Source organism: Solanum lycopersicum, chromosome 4 (assembly GCF_036512215.1).
Source record: "Solanum lycopersicum chromosome 4, SLM_r2.1".
NCBI lineage: Eukaryota > Viridiplantae > Streptophyta > Magnoliopsida > Solanales > Solanaceae > Solanum > Solanum lycopersicum.
In genome coordinates this window covers 6,235,671-6,253,836 of record NC_090803.1, presented here as the reverse complement: position 1 = coordinate 6,253,836, position 18,166 = coordinate 6,235,671, and the positions used below count along the sequence as shown (strand labels likewise).

Genomic DNA, 18,166 nt, shown 5'->3' with positions numbered 1-18,166 from the left:
ATTGTTCCATTTTAGTACTCATTACACACACGTTTTCGTTGAATTATAATCATCCTAACCAATTTATAAAATATTGCATGAGACACACGTTCGAACCGTAAGCTAGTATATATATGTGTGTGTAGAAATCACTAAAATTATAAATATAATTTATTTTTCAATATAAATAATAAGTTAAGACAATTGATTAATTGATTTTAAATTATAACAATATATCTAAATTAAATTTCAATTTTCAGTTCCATCTCTATAACAAACTTGTACTATACAGTTATGGCGGGAGAGTAGAGAAAAAGTGAAATTCCATTGTTGAAACGCCATTGACACAATTCATTGAAGCTTTTTTAATTTTCCTTCTGATTCAAAAATGGAAGCAGAAGCTGTTTCAGTTGTAGACAAGTTAAAATCCTTCGCAAAATCTACGCAGGATTGCGCTTCCGTCGTGTTCCGCAACCGCAAAGTTTCCAATCGCGGCAATCCGGTAAATTAACTGTGTATTTTCTTTTTCCGGTCATTGTATAGTGATCCATTTGCGCATAGATTGTTACAAGTAAAATTTTGGTCCACAATGTCGATGAAGACACTAGTGATTTCTTGTTATCTGTTCTAGCTTTGATGGATAGAGTTACCTGATGCTTGTTGCTTGTGTGAGTTGTTTACAAAAACATTACTGATTTGTTGTTATCTGTTCTAGCTTTGATGGATAGAGTTACCCGATGCTTGTTGCTTGTGTGAGTTGTTTACAAAAACATTACTGATTTCTTGTTATCTGTTATAGCTTTTGATGGATAGAGTTACCTGTTGCTTGTGTGATATTATTGATCTAAAGTGGGTATATCTGTTACCTGTCATGCAACGTTGAACTGCGGAACAGTGTCGTTAGGAAGTTCTCAGAGCTTGAGCAGTCAAATTCTTACTTTGCTAGTTACCACAAGCTTTACATATGTAAGAGAAAATATCGCTTATAACAGACTGTAAGATGGTGCTTTACAACTTCTCCAATAATATCATTTACAGAATGAGATCTTGGAGAGATTGCAACGAGAAGCTTTTTCAGATATTATGAAGCTAAGAGACAGACAAGAGAAGTTGGAGCGAGTGCTTGCATTCTTTAAATCTTCTAAAGGAAGTCCAGTACAAGAAACTAGCACTCACGTAAGAGGAGAATTTGATGCTGTGGGTGCACTGTTGATGATCGGTACCATCGATGGAACCAAGTGCCGTGCAATTGAAAGAGCAATTAGGACTGGTATTGATTCTAGGCTGACTTTTGAAACAACTATCCGTGAAAAATATACACTTGTAGCGGAGTTTGTTGGCAGCGAAAGAGGCCAAAAGAGTATCCTGGGTAGTCCACTTTCCTTAGCAAAAGTTCTTTATGCAGCACATATCAGTGATTGGTGTTCTGCAGTTGCCATTCCAGTCGGTGGTCGATGCAGAGATGTTGCAGTACCTACAAGTTCACGTGAGGTAAATGCTTCTGAATACTGAATGTGCTTTCTGATTTGTGATCATAGTTATCAATTCCATGTTCGATTCTTTTCGGTATTGTCAGTATCAGTTATCTTTCTATGTAGCTTCTGTAAAAGCAAGGTAAGTAATCTGACGAGGAAGATTTCATTAGTTGGTTGTTGCATATTGTATCTACTTGTTATATTACATCATTTTTAGTTTCCTTAATGTGTAGCCTAGAATAACAATCTTTTGGGGGAATTTTTTGCAGGAAAGGGGGCTGACTGACTATTCATCTTTTGGGCCGCCCCTGCTGAATCAACTAAATGGTAGTGGAATCTCTGTGATGGTTAAAAAATCAAATATTGCTGCCTGCTTGGCTCAGTTTTTCTCTGCATTGCCGCCACAGCCTGGTAGGCTTTTGTATTGTTTTGGCACCTTTGGTCAAGTTGTTTGCCAACTTCCAAGCAATACAAAACTATCAGTCTTGGGCATACACAAAATGGCCAATCAGACAAGGCAACAGCCTAGACTCGCAGCTATGTCGTTGCCTTTTAGTTTTTTACAACAGTCAGGGTATCCTCATGTGATCATTGTGGAAGAAAGCGTCTTAGATGGGTATCTTGCCATGACCCTAGAGTCAGAAGTTTATCAAAGTACAAAAATTGGTGGCTGGGTAGAGATGAAAACATCAAATCCCAAACATTTGCAGTGGGCAGTTACCATGTCTGATACCTCTAAGGATGATTTTGGATGGGGTTTGAGCCTTGGTGGTTTGCTAGGAGGTCCAAGAAATTATGACCGTTTTCAAGTTGAAAGCTTTCTCAATTTCGAAGTAGGGAAGAAGTGCAAGTTGCAACCAGGTCTACTCTATGTGATCGATGGAGCCACTCAGTTTCCTGCATTGATGTTCCGCACTAGTTGGTCCTTGTGAAGTGTCCATGCTAGCTCAGACACCACGGCTGGATATAAGAAAAACACTCCCGTAAACAATCTCACTCCCCCCTCCCCCTTGTAATCGAAATTCCCTTTAGCAACTCCCACACAAAATAGAAAGGAAGAGAAACATTTTGTCTACTCCAGTATTCACTTTAATAACAAATTTTAGTCCAAGCAGTTAATAGGACCTTATGCTTTGTTCTCTCCTATAGAAAAACATTTTTGTGGTCAAAGAGAAGTTTCTGTTAAGTGTATTTTGTGAGCATAGCAGGTTTTGATTCGCTAAATGATTTGAGAAACACTATTACACAAATGTTAACAAAGGTAAACATACGGTTTGTGTATATCAAATTCTCTTCGGATTTCATTTGGAAGAATATACTTACTAGATATGTTATTGTTAATTAGATAAATAATTTACGACTTTACTCTTTGGTCAAATGTTTTATGAGTGTTACATTATAGAGGGGTATAAGGAATCACTTTATGATTTGTGTTGGAGTAATAAATAATCTGAAACGTTTATCATGTGTGATTGTAGTTAACTTTTTAATATTTATTTTAAAGGAAGTGTTCGGGGGTTCACTTTTAAAATTTTGTTTAATAAAAGAATTATTAAGGTGTAGAGAGATTGTTATTATTGATTCTCAATTCAAAAGCGATGTTATTAAATAGGATGGTAAGGAAAATGCAACAATCAAATAGTGAGGTACAAAGAAAATAAAACAAGCTGTGAGACGAGAAAAAGAAAAGGTGTCTCTAAGTTAAAGTTGTGTCAAGTTCTCTCTAGTCCGCATCTAGGGATGACAATGGGGCATGGTGGGATAGATTTATGGCTACATGAGGCTGGGGGGGGGGATACAAGGTGGGTTGAAGTGAGTTTTTAAAAACTAATGCGGAGCGGATTGTGATTATATGTAATTTTACATGGATTCAAACTTAATTTTAACTTTTTAGAGGTTATAAGAGTGATAAAACGTTATTTCTTTTGATAATTTCTTTAAAACTATTAAAATATTTAAAATAATAAACGAATATGATTCAATAAAAAATAATACAATTTTTTAGATGTTTTCTAATTGACCTCAAGGTGGTTGAAGTGAGTTTTTAAAAACTAATGCGGAGCGGATGGTGAGTATATGTAATTTTACATGGATTCAAACTTAATTTTAACTTTTTAGAGGTTATAAGAGTGATAAAACGTTATTTCTTTTGATAATTTCTTTAAAACTACTAAAATATTTAAAATAATAAACGAATATGATTCAATAAAAAATAATACAATTTTTTAGATGTTTTCTAATTGACCTCTAAAAAATAAAATCTTAAGTCACTATCCTATTGAATTATTACAACTAAATGAAAAATAAATTTATTTTTATGAACTTTATTTTTTAGTATCAAACTTAACTTTAAAAAGAAAATATTACAAAAATTATGTGGGAGTGGATTAAAAAAAAGGCGGGTCAAGTTCAACCTGTCTCACCCCATTGTCATTCCTATCCCTATTCTCCTAGTTCTTTTGGTTATCACCTCTCGGAGCAATTGACAAGTTCTGTTTAGTCCCTTCCCTGTGTGTTCTTTTTCAGCAATACTTCTGTCTCTCCTACCTTTTGTACATTTAACTTTTCACACCTCCTAAGTCCTAACTAATGTATCATCAACTCCTTACACTTTATTTTCACACATTCAAAACTACACATCCTCGTTACACTCATCTTATTTGCCACGAAAATCAATCACATCTTACTTAAATAAATTCGTTTCTAATCATATCTTCTAATTAACACACATATCCATCCGAACATCTTCAACTTCTATACATGGACTTTCTTGATTGACTAAACACCTTTCCATTAGTGACATATGCTTATCACAACCTTAATTAACTTAAATACATTGTTTTTGTTCAATAAATACATGTAGTAAAAAAATTATTAAAAAAAGATGGGAAAAAAATAAAAAATAAAAAAGTTTTTTTAATAAGAAAAAAAAACTTTTTAAACCCTCTATGGGAGTATTACGACTTCTCCAGAACCTTTGAGAAAGCCCTCACGCCGCTTGTTCATCTTGTCCAAATCTCGGCATTCTCTTTCTATACATAAAGATTTTCAATGGCGGCGAGAATCGCATTGCTGAAGTACCTGAGAGTGGAAGCTCGGCCAGTGCAGCTTCGAAACCCTAGGCTCATCGGAGGTTCAGTTAGTCAGCTTTTCAAACGTCATTTCTCAGAGGAAGTAAGGGGATCGTTTCTCGACAAGGATGAAGTTAGGGATCGTGTTATCAACGTCGTCAAAAACTTTCAGAAAGTTGATCCTTGCAAGGTATATCTATCATATTGCATTTTATGTATATGTTATTTTTCTATCGTGAAATGAGATTAGGGTTTTGTTCAGGTTTCGGCTAATTCGTTTTTAGAAAGGAAATTCGCTGTGTTTTTATTGTCGTTTTTCATAGATTTAAAGGCTGTTGGACCTATGGATTTATACAGTGTGCATTTTTATTTTTATTTTATAATCGTGTTGTCGTAGCTAAGCTTGGTAGTACCTCCCACGCCCACCTGCACAGGAACAATTTTTCTTCACGGGAAATTGAACTTGAGAGTTTATGGTTCTGAAACCACCACTCGACCATACGTCTTTGTAATTTTTCTAGAAGATTGTTGGATTATATCTTTTAGCTAGAGAACATGCTGATAGTATTTGGTTTTAGAATTGAGAAGAATTTTTTTTTTGGTAGGAGCATTACTACATGTGATGGGACTCTGATAAAATCATCTGTTGACAGATGTAATTAGTGTTCTGTTCATGTTCGGGCTAATTCATTTTTAGCATTAGAATGTATTGTTTGTCTTACAGATAAAATCATCTGTTGACTGATGAAATTAGTGTTCTGTTCAAGTTCCAGCTAATCCGTTTTTAGGATTGGAATGTATTGTTTATCTTACTGATAAAATCATCTGTTGACTGGTGAAATTATTTTATTTTTATTTGCCTTACATGTTTGTTGTGTGTTTTTTTATGATATTCATGGATTTTAAGGCTGCTGGTCCTATAGATTTGAAGGCTAGATTAGGTTTGTCTTGGTTAATTCCACGGTCACCTGTTACCTCTTACTAAAACAGGTATCGGGTTGCTCTATCCACCCGAGGCTTGGACAAATGTGAAGAAATCACCATATTTTTTTTTTTTGAAAGATAACATTAATTCGATATAGATTTAATGGCTAGATGGGCTTGTTTTGGTTAATCTTACATCTCTATGCCTCACTTACCATGCAATCCTTGTTCCCAGCATCTTAGCACCTGCTATGCTTCCAGGTTTCACCCATCTAGAGGTTAGTTGATGACCCCTTTTACTGAGGTTTTCCTGTGTCAAGGCTGCCTCTTTAGCCAAAAGCCAGGTGAACAGTTAACCTTGTAAGGTATCTTTGGCTTCCATATCATCTTCCAAGGACAATTCCTTTCCTTCACCGCTGCTGAATTCAGCTCCTTGTAAGCTGGGTTGATAGAGAACTTCCTGTCTTTGTTACATTCCAGTCTGTCTTCTCCTCCATTAAGGTTATTAAAACCTGCTAGTGAATTGTAAAATTCTGCAGTTCTTTTCATCTCCAGTCATTCAAATGTATCCTTAGGAATAAATTCCACCCTTGACCAGTCCACATCATGGAAACCGTGGCATGTTGCTGTTTACTTAATGCGATGAGTTCTGGTTGTTGTTTCATAGTTCCTTGCCCTGTCCATTTTTCATGCCAAAAGGATGTTCGTTGAACATTCCCAATCTTCACCTTTGCTCTGATCTGCATCAATGGCCATAGTTCCTGATAGGTCTCCAGACTGAGTTCCTTCATTTGGAATTGAACATGAGACCCTATGTTTCTCTACAACCCACTTCATTGACCACTTGGCTATCCCTTGGGTGCTTATACAATGTGCCATTTTTCTAGAGGATTGTTGGATTATTTCTTTTGCTAAAGAACATGGTGATAGCTAAAGTTACCAGTTCCAAAACAAAAAAGAACATGGTGATAGAATTTGATTTTAGAATTGAGAAGATTTTTTTGGGTAGGAGATGTACTACCTGTAATGGGACTTTGATAAATTCATCTGTTAACTGGTAAAATTCTTAAGTTAATGGATGTTTAAAAGGATGCTTGCGTCCACATTTTAATCAGCTTTAAGATTGATTCAGCTCGAGGGAATTGGTAACTGATAGCTCACTAGGTGCAAATTTTGAAATTCCATAGTATATATCTTGATAGGAAAATCCAACAGACAATATTTTGGAAAAAAGTGAGTATTGCCTCATAGTGGTTTTCAGAACTTGTGGCTCATCTATGGTGAAGAAATTGGTTCGTTTCCCCTTTGTGGTCTAAAAATTAGTGCACCACCCGTTGCGTTAACTCATGCTTACAATGTTTGGTGGTCCTTTGAGTAGTGGTTAAATATGCAGATTGTCCCTTGCTATATGAAGAGGGGTCATCTGAGCTGTGAGGTACAAAATTCCTAACTATAGGGAGCTAATCTGCTAGTTGCTAAATCGCACGGCGAGGTAACTTGCAATTCTTATGTCTATCATGAAAACTTATATTTGTAGGTTGAGAATATAAGTCTAGTGTGTACAATAACGTGAAACCTAAACTCTAGCTGGCTAGCTGCGGAATAGAGATAATAAATGGGAAAACTTTTTCCTTGTCAGTAAGTTAATCAAGGTATTGACAAGAGGATTCTTGCATGAGTTCATTTTTTAGGGAATCCGTAGAATAAATAGAACCCCTATCAACTTCCAAATTTTTAAGTGGTCTTGCAACTTTATGAAAGGGTATTTGAGAATAAACCACCTCGGTACTGGGAAGGCACGGAACGAAAGGTCAGAAATTTGTGAATTTTTATACTAGAACAAGATGCAATATATATGGAAGGTAGTCACTATGTCAGGATAGAAAATATTTATGTTGCTTGGAATCTCCAAAAATGAAGCTGTACCCACCTTGAATTCTTCAAAAATGAACTACTTTTGAATGATCGGACACAAATCTGTCGACATTTTTGAAGAGTTTGAGCAGCATAGGAAAAATTTAGGAAGGAGATGTTAGGCTGCATTCATGTCAGATACTAGCTACATGCAATTGGAGAAGCTTGTCAAGAAACAAGTAGTTAAATAGTCATAAACTAATGCAGGAGCAGCAAGTCGGCAGCAATGGAGGTTCTGACTGAGGATAATTTGAAAGTCAAAAGGGAATGGCAGGGACAAAAATTTTCATTCTTGTCAAAGAGGGGATCATATGAAATCAGAATAAAGTTCTATGAATTAATTTTTTTCTTTCAAAGTCTCTTGAAGGAGTTGATAGAATCAAATTAAAGTGTTAGCACTAACTTGTGCCATTATTCTTGATGTTAACGTAGTGATGGGTGTCAATCGGAAGACTTTGGAACCTTGGGATATACAGAAACACTTGTTATAACGTGGATGTATATGTTTGTTCAAACATGAGAACTAAGGAATGGCGGAGTCATCAGTTTGATTGCTGATTAGATCCCTTTGGGAGTAATCTTGACAAGCATCCAGTTACATTAGGCAGGGTGGTTTAAAAAATGATACTTATATGTGCAACATGTGTAATGGCTAGAAAAGTATGGAGTACAAGAATATTGACTATCGGCCATTACAAAAGTAGGAAGGGAATTTCAAAGAACATGAGGAACTTTCATGAAGTGGAGGTTGTAAACTGAGTATTGTCGATCAGGTAAATCGACTAGTTAGTGGACTCAATAATGCGAGAGGGCCAATTTGTTTTGACTTTTAATTTGTTCAATAAAATCAGAAGATGGAAGGAATGAGTCAAAAGCTGTACGTGCTCTAATGATCGGATGGGCCAATCCCATGGTAACAACAAAAAAGGTGAAATACAATATATACCTTTTCGCTTGTTGTTCTTGGGTAGAGATGAAAACACATGTTATGGTAAAAAATAATGAAATATTGGAAGACCTACTGTACGATGGTCACATGTATTAAAGGAATTGAAGAAGATAAGAACCTTAATGCACAAAGACGCGTAAAGCAAACAGTTCCCCATTTGGTTTTTAATTTGTTGAGTCAAATCGGAGGAGGAAAGGTGTATTGTTTGTTAGATGTGCTTGTGAAGTAATTCCATCAAGCTTGCTTTTGAAACTTGCTCATCTTCCAATACAGAATATTTCTTCTAAACCTCAATTTCCAATGCACATCTCTTTATGTAGAAGTCTACAGATGTTTGTACTGCCATCTCTATCTTGCATGACACTCAAGTTGTGGAAGGAAATCCTCAACGCACCAACTGCATGCCAACAATTTTCCCTTGTGTTTTCCTTCCCAACTCCATCTCTCAAAATCCTCATTTAGTTCTATTGCATGTCCGCATATTCTTGTGGTGTGCATCTTCTTGTTATTTTTTGTTGCTAGCGATGCTACCAATGTGTTATTGTCATGTGTTTCTATAACCAGCTTATTGTCCTGATGTTTTACTTGGAACCTTTCGAGTTTTATCTATCATTGTTCCTTTATTAGCTTCAGTGAGTGGTCCTGGTAAGTATTATATTATTTACAAATGCCATTTTTATTTAATGTTGCAGGTTGTCCCAAATGCTCACTTCCAAAATGATCTTGGGTTAGATAGTTTAGACACTGTGGAAGTTGTGATGGCCCTTGAAGAAGAATTTGGGTTTGAGATTCCAGACAATGAAGCCGACAAGATCAACTCAATAAACTTAGCAGTTGATTTCATTGCATCTCACCCTCAGGCAAAATAAGCGAACAAAATATAGCTTGATGAGTACTCATTTCCTTTTATAACTTCTTTGTCCCAATTCAACTACTTCATTTACTCACTTTTGGCGTGTGGTTTGTCATACGTATGCTTCTTGCTCAGCGACTTGTAAGGATTTTTGTCCTTCCTGAAGACGAGAACTGCCATTATCAGCTAGACAAAAGTTCAATCTCTATCAGATTTGAGATATATGTTAAAATGTTTAGTGCTTGTGAAAATAAATCTAGCTTTATGGTACACCATTGTGTCGAGATGAAATTTAATGGTTTTGAATCCTAATTGCTAGCCAAAAGCCATAAGTTAAAAGGCTTTATCATTCTCATTTTTGATCAATTTGGTTTGTGTTCTTTTTGTTTTCTCATTCAATGTTATTGAACATTTGCTAGAATTTTGGTTAATTTAGATTTGTGCCGCGTAAAGTGAAAGTACTAGTGTACTTTGGAATTTGAAATGAGGCTACTAATTAATGGTGAAGAGGTTTATTATTTGTACATTTTAAACAGATTTTCAATACGAGATATAGAATTATTAGGTTCTATCGAATAATCTGTACTTGCTCTCTCTCTGTCTCTGCATTAGAGGCAAACCAACGAAGGGTGATTAATTTATTCTTCACGGGAAAAATTATGTTGTCTATATAAGTCAGGTACCACCTTTGTATAACATATTATATAATTGTAATATCAATGTGTTTTAGTAGGTTTTAGCTACGGTTAAAATATCTTTCTTTCATTTATTTGGTTCAAAATATCTCAATTTCACTTTTATGGTTTACTTTTACCCTAAAAATTGATAGACTTTTTAAAACTATTATTATTATTTATTATTTATTACTTGACGTTATCTTATTGAATAAAATTCAGATGGAAAGATGTCATGAAATGAATAATAATAATAATAATAATAATTAAAAAATTGGGTAAGTTTTAAGGCTAAAAAATGATATTTTTAATCATTTTCTATAAAAGAAAAAGACTATGTTAAATTTTAATTTCGTTATTGATATTATTTCAAATCACAACACTTGGATCCCCAGACAGAGATGTGTACGGCAACAAATAATTGACCCTACATATGGATTGACAACTCATGTGCTTAAAATTATTCATTTCCGTTTCTTAAATCATTGTTAAAATTATTATGTCTTTCCGTAAGTTTCGATTATTATTATTATTATTATTATTTTGTTGTTGTTATTGTTATTATTGTTGTTTCTTTTATTTAACTTCTTTAAGGATCCGTTTGGTAGGAGGTATTAATCAAAATAGTTCATGAATTAGAATTTAACTCAACACAAAAACATTATTTGGTTACTTTATTTAACTCAATACAAAAACATTATTTGGTTACTTTATTTAACTCAATACATGAACTAGTTATACATCATACAAGGTCTTATCTAATCTCTAGAAAAGTGAAGGATAACTAATCCAAGGTTTAATAATCCTTGAATAAGATCTCTAATTGATTAAACTATCCAAAAAAAAATCCTATTTTTTTTACTTTAATGCTATTTTTGAATTTATTTGAGAATATTTATAAATATTCTTTTAAAATTTTCAAATTCATTCCATGTAATTTGAAATTTTACTAATATTTTTTTCTCCGTGTTTGATTTGTTATATTGGGTTGATTTTTTCGTTTTTTTTTTAAATGTAATTAGTCGATTGACCATTTGGACTTTTATTTTTTAAAAAAAAATTAGAATTGTGTATTTGAAGAATTTAAGTAGCCTTAAATCTATGTTAAGTTTAAGGTATATTTGACATGTATTGTGTTATCAAGTATCTCTATGGTGGCATATCACACCTCAAAATTCATAACAATTTTTTTAAATATACTTTAATATTTAACTTAAAAAATTAAATTAAACATAAAATCTCATAATAATTTAGGGTATAAGAGGAAAAAAACTCTTTTCTAGATTTTTAAACCAAACATAAGATTAAATGGAAAGTAACAAATCAAACACCTGATAAACACTAATCCCTAGATTACTAATCCATGCATTATGCATCTTTATACCAAACGACCTCTAAATATTTTACTTAGATGGGTCTTATTTCTAAATGGTAAAGATAAAATGTTTATGCATTCTACCCATGTGTGTGTGTATATATATATATATATATATATATTGAAGAGTCAAGATGAAGACGATCGATGGCAATTTTGTAATTTTAAGTATTATTATGGACAAAGTTCTAAAAATTTATAATTATATAATTAATTGTCAAAATAGTTTTCTAGAAGAATTCAATTTTCCGTTTCAAAACTCACAAAAAGTTTTGTTTTATGTGTGGCCTACAAACTCATGTTTAAAAGTTAATTTGTATTTGTTTGATTATAATAATAATTTGAAAAATACTTTTACTTTTATATTTTTGGCAATTCAAATTGTTCGCCTATGTTTACTATTACTAAAACATATTTAGTATAATCCTACAATCTTCCATTTATATAATTTCCGTTTTAATTATATATAATGTTTTTTTAACATAAGTATTGATAGAGTTTTATTTAACTTGCAATTTTGTAATTTTAAATATTATTATGGGCAAAGTTCTAAATTAATAATTGTATAATTAGGACGACCAAGGTTAAAAATATAATTTCACGCTAACAAAAACCTATAAAATGACAAATAATTTTAGAATTATCTCCTATATATGAAGTGAATAATGATCGAGGGCAAAAATGTAATATCATGCTAACAAAAATTTACCAAGAATGATTGAAAAAAAAATAGTTCTAGAAACATCTTAAGTTATTGTTATTACCATTAACTTATTTTGTTATTTCTTCGTTTCCTTTTTATTTCTTTTGTGAGTTATAGTGATATCTATTTTATTATTACTCTATTTTACTATTACTTTAATTTAATTCTTAATATTTTTTTCTATTCATTATGGTTATAAAAAAATCCTACTTTTTATATAAAAATATCATGAATTAATTATTTCAATCTTTATTTTGGCTTTAATTAATATACTTGAAAATAAATTAGTGTGATAAAATTAATAATATATATTAGATTGAAATTAAAGAAAAAGATGTTAAAAGTAACTTTACAAATAAAAATGAATAGGATGATATATTTGTATTAAAGATGACTAAGAAAAAAAATGTAATTTCATTCTAACAAAAATCCATCAAGAATAAATAATTTTAGAAATATCTTTCTATATATGAAGTGAATGATGATCAAAGGTAAAAATGTAACTCATGCAAGCAAAAATCTATCAAGAATGATAACAAGAAAATTAAATAGTTCTAGAAACATCTTTAGGTATTATTATTAGTATTATCTCATTTTTGTTAGTTCATCATTTTTCTAATGAGTTATTGTGATATTTATTCATTATATGAAAGTTAATAAATAATGATTACGCTTAGCTCTTCATAATTATAGATCAAATATAATATTTGGTGAAACCAATCAAAATTAAAATTAAAATTTATATGTATATTAAATTTTGTATATTGAAATATTTTTTAATTTTGTGATCTTTTAATATGCTATGTAAAAAAAATATTCAGAAGTTATTTTCTTTTTGAAATGAAATGAAAAATAAGTTCATATAAATCAAAAAGGAGGGAGTCATATATTAAAAATGAAATATATATGTGTTATTATTGAAATGAGCTTTCATATATTATTATTTTTTTAAAAAAAATTGTTTGGCTTCCTTCTATTAATTTGTGCATATATGTGGAGTTTTAAAGATTTGAACATTTTAATATAGAAGTATAATGATTTGAAAACTTTAATTCTGCATTTTAATTTCTAATTTGTTATATATTTGAAAGTCACATAAAAAAAAAGAAGCTTAAAACGCAATGTAACAATTTAATATCTTTTTAGAAAAACATAGTTAAAAAAACATAATGAAATTTGGTTGACTCCCTAATTTTTATCGAAACAAAAAAAGTTGCATATATTGTTTGACAATAACATAACAACTAAAAAGTACTATGAATCTCAGTAAAATGACAACTAAAAATATGTGAGAATCATATAAGAGATTTTGTTTACTTTCCTAATTTCACTTGTATCACATAAAATAAAACAGATGAAGTAACATATATTATTCAAAAATTACATCAAATGTACTCCATAAATTCCGCTTGATTTAAATATTACACTATTTATATGGGTTTTTTTTAAGTTTTTGAGTGTCTGGAACTACATTGAAGTTTCGATATAAACTAAAAAAAGATTGCATTGCGAACATCATATGGGATAACTTAGATTTTCTCTATATTCAGGGCTCCTATCTGAAACATATAGTTAGAGATGAAGTAATCTCACCACCACACCACAACCTATGTTTGTATGGTTCAAATTATTTCTAAGTCGAACTTATAAACAAATCTCTAAATTTGTTGAGTTTTTTTCCCTTCAGGTACTTCACCTACTCCATTTTCTATTGAATCATTGAACCACCCATAATTTATTTATTTTAAACAATGTTGACTGATTTTGATCAGTTTTTTTTATGGTAAATGTCTTCAATCGTGTTTGTACTATAATAATTTTGATTAAAGAAATGAAGTCAAACTGTGTGTTAGTTTCATTTGTTTTCTAATGTGTTTAAATGAATTGAAGTAAAACAAAATTATTCTCGAACAATGTCACTATCAGTTGGACTAATGAATTCTGGAACAATATATGTATCTTCTATCAATACCCCTCACAAATCTGATTCCACTATCAGACGACGATGTTTAAAAAGAACAAATTATGATTGATTCAATAGGAAAATAGCATAGTTAAGGTATCTGAGGAAAAAAACCCAACAAATTTAAAGATTTGTTTATGTTTTGACCCTATTTCTATGTATATATAACAATCAATATTGAATATTATTTGCTTCTTCGTGTATTCTCTTCTAAATATTTTAGAACCCTGACTTTTATTGAAAAAAAATTCTGATTTCATCATTGATTTATAGTAGATTTGTTGCCTCTTGACAAAATCTAACAACTAAAAAAATATTTTAATTTTTTTTTAAAAAAAAAACTTTTGTCTGAATCAAGCTACGTACTGCTTTGTTTTTTTGACTATATAATAAAATATATGGAGGCTCGAATCCCAAGACAAAGTCATGTGAGTTAGATCCTGTGGCAACTGCCAAGCTGGAATACCACGTGGATTCTTCATATCCTGGGGTCCACTCTTCTGTTGCCACGTGGCTAACGTGTTTTTGTGGGGTCCATATGTAAAAAAGAACATGGGCTCATACTTGCTGGCACGCTCTCTGCACGTGACCTCCATTAGTAGTACTTAATTGATTTATTCCACAACTAACCTTTGAAACTTTATTTATTTAATAATAAAAATAATATAATTATTTTGTTGAGGTCAAAATAGTAAAGAAAGTTAACATGTCTTTTCTACTAACAACTTCATAGTTACGTGACAACCACACATACATAATGACAAAATATAACGTTTCGTATATGCAGTATTTTACGTTCACGTTAGATTCAGTAAATGATATTTATCAACACTTCAAAAGATATTGAGATAAAAATGATTTGCTGTTGAAAATAATATTAACTGATTTCACGGCATGAACTTGTGATCAATAGGTCCGTCTTCATTTTTTTGTTGTTGAATACGTCGTTGAAAATTTATTCTTATTACCAACAAAATTTCAGCGTGAAATAATGAAACTTTACGTATTCAAATTTACTCCTCGAGTTTTAATTATAATTTAAAAATTATTCTTGTACTGAAATTCTGTTAAGCGTAAAGAGTAAATACGAAATCAAATTACGCAAAAACTTGCATCATTACATGTAAAGGAAAGCTTTCAAACAATAAATTTGAACCTTTTCCATATACATGTGCTAATATAAGCTAGAAGAATTTCACCTAATTAAAAGCCTATATGATAATTATATTGTAGGTCCAACATCAAGGAAGTTAGGAGATAGTGAGGGGACAACAACAACATGCAAATTTATAAAACAACTACTACTAATTAACTAACTTAGATCTAGTAGTGCTAATATCATGACAATGAATTATTTAAAAATATTTACTAAAAAATGATATTTTTAAAAGAGGAGGAAAAGGGTCATTTTTTTTTGGGGTGGGGGTGGGGTGGGGGTGGGGGGAGGGGGAGGGATAGTGGAGCTTTGATATGAAATCAGGGGAAGAAACATATTTCTAAAGAGTCGAGGGTAGATGAGATGTTTTCACAAATTTTATAGTGTTAAGAGTTAATTATATTTTACTTTTTTCTTTCAAATTACAAAAAATCTTAGTTTCGGTGTTATTTGGATACATCCCAAAACGTTCTGATGCATCGATTTTGACATCGTTCAGTGTCTCGATACATTGCGTCTCAGTTTCGGCTATATTACTCAATGTCTTGATAAATTGGCTAAAATGGTACATCCGATGGATACATTACGTAAAGTGAAGGATTTAATTGATACATTGTGTAAAATGATATATCTGAGAATAGGAGATGATAGGAATTTTTCTTTAAAAACAATCAGATGATAGGACATTGTCGAGAATATGATAAAATAAGTTGTATATTTGGATAATTTTTCCTAAAATACATGCATTATATATTGCGTTTATTCTGTTTTCTTTTAGAATTCTACTTATGAGAGTATACTAAATATATTCTTATTGTTATTGTTATTGTATAATATATTTATAAGAAAAATATTTGATTGGATGAATCTCATATATATATATATATATATATATATATATATATATATATATATATAGGTGATCTACTATTTTTGATATATTGTATGCATTTCCATGTGTTTCTACCCTAATTTTCTTATAACATGACCTCACATACTATTGTTTTTCAATATCTATTTTTTCTTCATACTGTGTGGACTATATATATATATATATATATATATATATATATATATATATATATATATATATATATATTGTTGACAGATTTTAATGACTAATTAGTCTCAAAATAAAAATAATAATTATGTCTCAATTTCAAGTTCATTGAACCAAACAAATGAGTTCTCAATTTCATATATAGAAGATCTGCAATATTAAATTCATTGTACATTTAGTATTTCTTTGGATTTTCACGTGAAAAATCAATATTTCGTGTTAAAAATATTAGGGACTGACTATTATAACTAGTTAAATTGAAAAACTAAATTTTTTGCTTATATATCTCGAATAATGTACCCTTAAGCTTTCTAGTTGGTACTAGCTCTTTCAACTTACATTATTCTTTTATCGTTAACTAAATCTGTTTAGATCAAGAAAAACTTATTATTATTAATAATAATTTTATTATATTTATTATTATTAATAATAATAATAAATAACATGTCATGTGACTTTACTTAAATTAGTGCATACTAGTGTAGACTGGCTAAGTTAGGTTCTTGATTAAATTTACAAAATTGTCACAACTATTTAATTACTTATCTTAGAAGTGAAGCAAGTGACAATCATTTAATTTACCTTACTGAAAAAGATATTTTTTTAACTAGTTAATATAAAAAATTATATTTTGCTTAAACAATTTCTTTGATAAAAGATTTTTTTTTCCCCACTTCTATTGAACATTTCTTTTTCTAAAGTAGTAATTATTTTATTATTTGTGAGTTATTTAAGAAAACTTACTTTACTCAAGTGAATTATTCAAAATTTATGACAAATTTTCCTCTCTAAGTTTCACTCCAAAGTCCAAAAACCATTTGCTAGCAACCTACCATATATTTTATAAAAGAATTTAAGTTTTATTGATATGATAACTTTAAAAAAAGAACCATTAATCTACTATAATCGGCTAAATTGAAATTATGGTATAACTTATATTTATATATTAAGAATTGTATATAGTTATTGCACCAATCCAAAGACTTAAAATTGGAAAATAGGTGTTTACCTAAATTGTATTTTGGTTTTAGTTATTAAAGGGGGAGGAGTATTTTGGAAGGAAGATACATATTCAATGAGTACAATACAAGTTATGTCAAAACAATAAAGGCATGTACTAATATATTGGTGAAAAATTGTGGTCAGATGCTAAGCATTATATCTTAAGTAAATATTTTGATATCGAATTGAGAAAATAATATTACCGCTAATACAAAGTATTTTATTATAATATTAATAAACTTTTTTAACGTAATTCTACATTTATCAAATTCAAAATAAGCATCTAATAGCTATTCGAAACAAAAAAGAAATGTAATATTAGATACACCATTAGTTAATTTTTTTATCATTTATCATATATTTTTTATTAGTAAATGTTTGAAAATCAAATTATTATCGACAAATCAAATAAAAAAAGTGTTTTGCTAGATTATCAATATATTATAGAGTTGTAAAGGATGATTTTGCTATTCAAAAATTGGGTTAGCGTAATAATAATTAGATCGATAACTAATAGATTATAATTCTAATCAATTAACATCTTAATTGATTTGCTTAGCATGAATTCAGGTTTAAAAAATAATCCACTCAACAAACGTCACGCGCCACAAAGCATGTTCAAACACGCGCTTTTCTTATTGGTGCAAAAACGTCAATCAATCATATCCAAGTAATATGATTGGTGAGTGAAATACACTCGCTCACTGAATGGGTGAAGTCAACCTTTTTGGGTTTTAAAAAGAATAAAGTGAAATGTCAAATATAACGGCCGTTAACACCGCCAATAATTACGCGCGAACGTCTACGTTAAGGTTACGGCGTACACGTATAAATACGCGTATTTATCTATTCGCGACGGTGAATAACGGTTTTTGAAGCTCATTTAAGAACGATTTTTTTAAAGTACGGTCGAGTATGCCCGTTAACCAATGAAGCATGATCGAGATGGATTAAGTTGGTCTATATTGATAATTTTTCTGATCAACAAACAATTTCTTTAAAAAATTTCGCAATTTCTAAAAAGTCATTAAGCTTGAATATTATAAGACAAGTATAAGTCAAACAACG

General features: G+C 30.7%; 2 protein-coding genes across 2 annotated transcripts; both read left to right on the top strand.

Moving 5' to 3' along the window:
• The first annotated feature begins 234 nt into the window (after positions 1-234).
• Positions 235-2,804, top strand: LOC101254683 (uncharacterized). Its single transcript, XM_004237067.5, has 3 exons — positions 235-481; positions 1,018-1,470; positions 1,724-2,804. Exons 1-3 carry the CDS (start codon positions 368-370, stop codon positions 2,384-2,386), a joined length of 1,230 nt encoding a protein of 409 aa, XP_004237115.1. The 5' UTR covers positions 235-367; the 3' UTR covers positions 2,387-2,804.
• Positions 2,805-4,010: 1,206 nt separating this feature from the next.
• LOC101250008 (acyl carrier protein 2, mitochondrial) lies at positions 4,011-9,531 on the top strand. Its single transcript, XM_004236583.5, has 2 exons — positions 4,011-4,715; positions 9,005-9,531. The coding sequence occupies exons 1-2, from the start codon at positions 4,506-4,508 to the stop codon at positions 9,179-9,181; spliced, it is 387 nt and encodes a 128-aa protein (XP_004236631.1). The 5' UTR covers positions 4,011-4,505; the 3' UTR covers positions 9,182-9,531.
• Positions 9,532-18,166: the final 8,635 nt, after the last annotated feature.